This window comes from Mus pahari, chromosome 2, assembly GCF_900095145.1.
Source record: "Mus pahari chromosome 2, PAHARI_EIJ_v1.1, whole genome shotgun sequence".
NCBI lineage: Eukaryota > Metazoa > Chordata > Mammalia > Rodentia > Muridae > Mus > Mus pahari.
The window spans coordinates 128,972,812-128,980,494 of NC_034591.1; the positions used below are offsets into that span (position 1 = coordinate 128,972,812).

Genomic DNA, 7,683 nt, shown 5'->3' on the forward strand with positions numbered 1-7,683 from the left:
TTGATTCCTGCAGCTCTTGTCTTCTGGCTGCCAGCGCTAACTCAGGCCTCAGGCGCTTCCTTCCTCTCCTCTTGCCAACGCTTCCCGCCGTCCCCCCGCCCGCAGCCGCGGTGGTTCAGCCCGGCTTCCCCCGGGGAAACCCCTTGGGCGGAGCGTGGCCCCTGCCGTGAGGCCACTTGGATCCCTCCGCGTCAGGGTGGGCCGGGGACCTGTGGGCCGGGCACGAACCCCGGGCTCTGATTGGCCGAGGCGGGAGTAAACATCCGGAGAAGTGGGGCGGGGCCGGAAGTGGAAGAAGAAGGCGGCGGCTGAGTCGGTTCAGGAGCTTTTAGAGCCGGTGTCCGAGCTTCAGGTGCCATGGGTCGGGGGAAGGCGCCCTGAGGGGACTCGAGGCTGTGCATGGCGGGTGCTCGGGCCGCCGCCGCCGCCTCGGCGGGTCCCACCGCCTCGTCGGGCAGCCCGCCGCCTCAGGAGCCCGGGCTCTGGGAGCTGCTGGAGGAGTTCTCCCGGACTCAGTACCGTGCCAAGGACAGCGGCGGGAAGAGCGGCTCTAAGGTGAGCCCCAGAGGTGCAGCGACCTGGAACTGGTCCCTGGCCTGAGTTACCGAGGGAAGACTGAGGCTCGGAATGGGAGGAGAGCTGGAAGGAGACCTCCTTGGGAAGGCACAGGAGAGGAACTTATCCGGGATGTGGCCTCCGAGAGTAAGGATCCGGCTTAACACCAAAGAGGAGGACCGAGGCTCCTTGTGGGTTGGGGGGGGGGGTGTTGCTTTAATAGGGGTTTGGAGGTCAAGGGTCGGAGTTGTGGGCCAGGTGTAAAGGTTAGACAATAGGAACTAGAGAAGATCGCTATCCTTCGTGAGCCCAGGACGGGTTATCAACAGGTTCAAAACAAAAAAAAAAAAACCCAAAATCTAAGTAAAAATGGGGAAGAGACTCCTGGACCAGAGATCAGAGTAGGAGTCTGGAGTAGTGTGACATTATGGAGCCCAGAGAACAGCGGAGTGTGTCGCCTCCTTATAAGGTACCAGCATGACTTAGGCCCTTCCCTTTCCTTTCCTGTAGAGCAAGAAGAGAACCCACACTCCCTTTCTGTTCCTTTTATCAGGAGGCTCTGTCCGTTGTCCCCCGACCCCGGGAATTTCCCTCTGCCCTAGTCACCAGGTCTGAGAAGAGAGCTTCTGTCTGGTAGAGGCATACTTGACCCCAGCACTGGTAGACCCTGCCCTTTCTCTTTCCCAGTGTGGCATTACACGTTGGCGTTTGTCTCTGTACTGGGCCATAAAACTGGTTTGGCCCCAGAGGTTACCTAGGGGCTGAGACATCTTCTATTAATCTCCGAGGTAACCTAAGAAAAATCACTGATGTGGTATTATCAAACCAGACAACCAAGTACCTTTCAGACTATAATTGGCATCATTTGGAGCTCTTGATAAACACAAAGATTTCTGGTCTTAGATTCTCTTAAATCACAATTTCTGGGGAGGCAGACCCTAGAATTTGTACTGCATATTCAGATAAGCCTTACATTCGTTATCCAAACCAAGGCCAGTCATACACTCCTGCTCCTCCTGTCTCCACTTCCTAGGTGATGGGGCTACAGGTGTTTACCCTCATGCTTGGTTTATGTGCTGCTGGAGATTGAACACAGGTTTTTATGCATGCCAGACAGGCATTCTACCAGCTGAGATACATCACCAATCTTGTGTGTTTTGAGGCATGGTCTTTTGTCTGTGGCCCTGGCTTGGCTTCATAGTCATTATCCCAGGATGGCTTGTAACTAATGGTCCTCCTGCCTTACTCTCCAAGCACTACATACACGTGTGAGCTACCACAGCTGACTTCAAGGGGACTCTTTTGCGTGGTTATAGGAGGCACGTGATTTTGATGGATTTCACTTCCCTCTTAATGCCTGTGAAGATTAGGGCTTTACAAGTTAAACCTCACTCTCACCACAGCTGGTCTTAATACTGCTCCAGGCTTCATGATCTCTTGAAAAGTTCTTGATGTGTCACAGGCTGTAAACTTTTCTTCCAGTGGGCTTTTCACTGAACTGTGAACAAAAGGATTAATTTTAGAAGGGAGCCTTGCCTTCAGTTTTATAAGCAGATGGTATGTAAAGAGACAACTGTCTGAAGCTCTTACTGATTTTGCTGACTAGAGCTGCTTTAGTTTTGTAGGTGTTGTTGAGATATGGTCTTGAGATAGAGTCATTCATATATATGTATATACATATATATGTATGACTATGTGTGTGTGTATGTATATATATATGTATATATACACACACACACACACACACACTGAACTCAGCATCCTCCTGCCTCAACATCCATGTACTAAGATTGTAGGTGTGCACCATCATGCCCAGCTGACTGGAGCTTCAACTCGAGTTTCTGGGGCTGTAGAACAGAAAAGAAAAATCTGGTGTTAAAGGAACATGATATGTTAATGCTATAATAGTAACCTAAAGCAACGGTTACTGTTGCTTTGTTTTTTTGGGACAAGGTCTCGGTATGTAGCCCAGTCTTCCTGTGAATGCTTTACCCTCCTGCTTCAGCCTTTAGCTGGGCTAATGGGTATTGACTACACAGTCTTTTGTGCAGTATGGCTGACGGGCTTAGGTGCCACCTGAAGCATACCACGTGTGAGTTAATATAGAAGAGCCCACGGTCCAGCATCATGTTTCTTCCTAGCCTTGAACGATGATCACAAAAGTGCTTGTCACTTACTCCCAGGGGCCTCTTTGGATCATGGGCCACTTAAGCTCACGATCTCAGAACCCGAGAATTCTCTGCAGGCTCAAGTCTCCTTCTCTATGCAGGTTGAACGCATTGAGAAGAGATGTCTGGAGCTATTTGGCCGTGACTACTGTTTCAGCGTGATTCCAAATGTGAATGGTGATATCTGCGGCCACTACCCCCGCCACATCGTATTCCTGGAGTATGAGAGTTCTGAGAAAGAGAAAGACACGTGAGCATCCTGTGACTGTAGTGTGCATGTCGGGTGGACCTCAGAGGCTCATCCCCAGGGTCAGGAGACTGGGCAGGGCATGCTCACTTTGCTCAGGTGGGGTTAGTTTCTGGCATCTTTTCTGACTTAAGGTTTGAGTTTGATTGGCCAAGTAGTGCAGCTTCAGATGAGAAGTGGAGAGTCCCAGCCCTGCAGCTCTCTTTCACTCCTCTGTTTGACCTCACTGACCTAAGACACCAGACATACCTCTCTGAACAACTTCAGGGCCATCTTTTGTTTGTCTTTAGTAGGTATAGTTGGAAGGAATGATGACATATCAAGATAGACTGTATTTTATCGAGGTAGTACCCTCATGTAGCCTGAGTTGGCCATGCGCTCACTTTGTAGCCAGAGGAATGATCTTTAACTTCTGATCCTCCTGCCTCCACTGCCTCAGTTCTGGGGTTGCAGGCTTGTGCCACCATGCCCAGCTTTCAGGACAGGCTTAGGAGTGTTTCCCATGTGTGTCTCTTAACCTGGGCCTACAGTCACACTGCTTGAGTTAGCATCCTACTTGTCCATTTTCTGACTCTGCAACTAACACTAGGCAAGTTTTTCATTCTTTGTCCTTAGTTTTTCTTTGGTAATTCCCGGCCTCCTCATAATTAAGGCTTGCAAGGACTAATTAAAATTCTGGAAGGGTGGCTTGTGCAGTTCCTGATGATAAATTGTGCTAATGCAACCCTGATGTGTAAGAGCTACCATGTACACTGAGGCCTGTCCCAGGCTCTACATAGAGAAACAGTGCACAGCAGAGCAGACTTGAAACACCTGAAACAGTGCACAGCAGAGCAGACTTGAAACACCTGATAGGGACTATCTCATCAGGTAGTAAAGGGTTATGGTTCTTTGGCATGGATAATTATTCACAACACTGAGGCTCCATGTCTGCTCCTAGTTCTTCCCTTAAGTTCCCTGCTTGCTGTCTAAAGGATGTTCCAGGAGCTGCTATATAATCTTTGCCCTGTAAATGAGGGTGATGGGTAAGCTCCTGCTGCTCGAAGCAAAGCCGTTGTCTCCCAAGACATTGGGGGAAGTGTGGACTCTTGGGCTTTTAGAGCCATGGGTTAAAATCATGGCATACCAAGATGCCTAAGCAATTCATGTGTGTGGAAAGAGCTGAGAAGTGCTGCTGTAGGCAAACCTAGAGAATGGTTGATCTCCCTGGTGGTGTGTTTGAGATGACTTTGTGATAGAGAGCTTGTGTAACAGTGTTTCCCCAAAGTTCTGGACAACTTTTGAATAGGGTTTTTCTTTCCTTGCCCTGCCTTTTGCTTCTTTCTCCTTCCTTCCTTTCCCACTCCTTCCGAAATTTCCCTTTCCTTTCTTCCTCATGTTTAGTTTGTTTTGGGTTTTTTTGTTTGCTTTGAAACAAGGTTTCACGTTGTAGTCCTGACTGGCCTTTATCAACTAGGCCTCAGCCTCCCATGTGCTGAGATTACAGGTGTGAGCCACTATGCTCAACTCAGTGGAGCACTGATCATTGCCAAGGAGTGTGGCCTTTTGGGAAGTGTGGGTGTAGTGCTTTTCACCAGTCACACGTGTGCACAAATGAAGACTGTGGACTCCAGGACCCCCTCTTGGACCTTCTAAAGCAGTTCCCACAGTCTGCATTCTCAGACCCCCTTAGATGCCTTATATTCTATAGCCAGATGTGGGGAGAGATGGTTTACAAGCAGATGAACAGCATGGTCAGAGGGGTTAAGAATTGAAGCCTTTATGTGTGAAGGGATACCTAGAAGAGGACCATCCCTTGAAAAATCAGTACATTACTCTCCTGTGAAGACCCCAGAACTGCTATCACATCCGCCCAGGCATTGCTAGGGCTGAAGGGCTTTGCTTCTCTAACTTCCCTTCCAAGGGTAGGAAACTTAGCCTTTTATAGTCCTGTAAGCTACAGTCAGTCAGTCTGTAGCTGCCTCTCACTTTCTCTCGTCACCTACTACCAACATTGTCATCTATGTAACCCAAGACTGACCTCAAACTCATGAACCTTCTGCTTACATCACCCAAGAGGTAGAGCTAGAAGTGTCCATGTTTTGCCCAACCCAACCTCTTTCCCTCTTTTTACCCTTGTGAGTGCTGGGTGGCACTTAACCTCTGCCCTCTGATAGCATTCATGTGAGCGAACCACCAAGAGTTTTTTTTTTTTTTTTTTTTTAGTTTTTCGAGACAGGGTTTCTCTGTGTAGCCCTGGCTGTCCTGGAACTCACTTTGTAGACCAGGCTGGCCTCGAACTCAGAAATCCGCCTGCCTCTGCCTCCCAAATGCTGGGATTAAAGGCGTGTGCCACCATACCCGGCCCACCAAGAGATCTTGTTACTGCAGAATCTGATTCGCTACCTCAGAGGTGGGGCCAAGATTCAGCATTCTCTAATTAGCTCTCAATTATGGTTGGTTGCTTGTGCTGACAGAAGCATGTTCAGTGCTTATTCATTCTAGCAGTAAAGAGAAGAATTTCTAGGGGCTGATAATAGAGTACTTGTTTTTAGCATACATGAAGCCCTGGGTTAAATCCTTAGCACTATATAGACAGGCCATTGTAGTACATGCTTGTAATCCCAGGGGAGAATTGACTGTATCATTCTTGGCTACAAGGTAAGTCTGATAACAAGCCTGGACTATATGAGATCCTGTATTGAGGGGGAAGAGGAGTGATTATTTGATTCCTCTCTGATTGTCTTGAGTAAGGATTTCACACACTTATGTCCCGCATGTCACCTATGAAAAATATAGTATCGCCCCTATTCTACACAGAAAAAAAGTTGAAGCCCAGAGAGTAGTTTCCCTTTACCCAAGAGGCAGTTAGCGGAATGATTCCCCTCTGTCCACTTGTCTGCCTCGTCTTTACTGCCACCTTGTCCATAAGGGTCTCACTTTCTAGGAAAAGAATGGTATGCTACCCTTGAAGAGTTTTGTTAGCGCGTGTGTGTGTGCGCGCGCGTGTGTATGTATGTATGTATGTATATACATATAATCAGGGCCTTGAACAGTTTTTTAAAGTGTGTGTGTTTGCGTATAGTTAACAATGAGGCCAGAGACATCCAGTCCTGCTGGAGCTGGAGTTCAGCTGGCTGTGCACTTCCTAGTATGGATGGTAGGAACAGAACTTAGGGTTTCTCTATGTAGCCCTGGCTATCCTAGAATTTGCTCTGTAAACCAGGTTGGCCTAAACTAATAGATCCAACTGCCTCTGCTGCCCGAGTGCTGGAATTAAAGGAAGAACCACTGCCACTAGGCTCCCCCTTTTTTCTTTTTGATATGGGGTCTTGGCTAAGGTTTTCAGTCTGACCTTAGACTCCTCTTGCCTTACATAGCTAGAATCACAGAGACATGTCAGCGTGCCTTGCTTTAGAGTTTATAGTTAGTTTTCACTTCTTGCATGGTCATTATATTATTTAAGTGACATTAATTGGCAATTAGTATTTGTTGAAAGGAAGAGAATTTGGGTATAATTGGATAGGAAGAAATATGACTGCAAGCATAAATTATTACTGTGACATGAATAGACTGAGTTAGACAGGCTGTAACTGGATTCAGAAAGGGCTTGGTCTAGTGAAGAAACCTCCCCAGTTCTGTCCAGGAAGGCCAGAGGGTTTGCTGTAAGTGTTTGCTGAGCTGCCTCTGTGGTGGACTCCAAGAGTCCAATAGGTGAAGTCCTCATCCTCAGGCCCAGGCGTGGTGGGCGTAACTAAGCATTGGCAGTCCACAGAGCCCTAGCTAGGGGACAATACAGGTGAGGTTACTGATTCACTCTGGAGGCCGAGACAGTATTGCTGTGAGTTCCAGGCCAGCCTGGGCCATAGTGTGAAGTGGTCTCCGCCACCCCCTCAAAAATCCAGGGCCAATGAGCTGTCTGAGCAGGTGAGTAGTGCTTCTCTTACAGTCCTGACCCCTGAAACCGTGTTTAAAAATCAGATGTGAGTGAGCACTCAACATGTGTGATCCCAGAGCTCCTATAGCAAGATAGGAATGAAGACAGAACTTACCAGAAACTCAGTTATTTAGCATTGTGGCAAAAATCATGAGAGACCCTTCCTTAAAAACAAGGTATTAGGAGAGAACCATGTCCTCAGAGTTGTCCTTTGACCACCACGCACCATGATGTATGCCTCCATGTTCATATTCATTCTTCCTCCCTCCCTCCCTCCCTCCCTCTACAAATACAATCTTTTTAAAGGGCTTTAAAAAATAAGCCTGGCAGATGGTCGGTGATGGTGGTGGTGGCAGTGGCAGTATATGCCTTTAATCCCAGCACTAGAGAGGCAGAGGCAGATCTCTTGAGTTCGAGGCCAACCCGGTCTACACAGTGAGTTCCAGGACAGCCAAGACTACACAGAGAGACCCTGTCGTGAAAAACCAAAGAACAAACACCCAACAATTAAAAACAAAAAACAAAACACCACTACCAACAAAACCAGAAAATACTGTTGCCACATCAATTCTGACAAGCTTTCTTTTTCTTTTTCTTTTCTTTTTTTTTTTTTTTTTGAAGTGAAATCTTTTTTTTATTAGCTATTTTCTTCATTTACATTTCAAATGCTATCCCGAAAGTTCCCTATCCCCCGCCCCCCGCCCTGCTCCCCAACCCACCCACTCCCACTTCTGGCCCTGGCATTCCCCTGTACTGGGGCATATAATCTTCGAAAGACCAAGGGGCCTCTCTTCCCA

General features: G+C 47.8%; 1 protein-coding gene across 3 annotated transcripts in view; it reads left to right on the plus strand.

Annotated features, from left to right (window-relative positions):
• The first annotated feature begins 276 nt into the window (after positions 1 to 276).
• Positions 277 to 7,683, plus strand: part of Mtmr14 (myotubularin related protein 14) — a 43,789-nt gene continuing 36,382 nt past the window's right edge. For 2 of the 3 annotated variants that reach the window (XM_021188886.2, XM_021188893.2), the window contains exons 1-2: positions 277 to 555; positions 2,825 to 2,973. In XM_021188886.2, coding sequence (XP_021044545.1) covers positions 400 to 555; positions 2,825 to 2,973 — 305 coding nt within the window. In that variant the 5' untranslated portion in view covers positions 277 to 399. The remainder of the gene's footprint in view (positions 556 to 2,824; positions 2,974 to 7,683) is intronic. The other variant, XM_029535027.1, reaches the window with a different exon arrangement.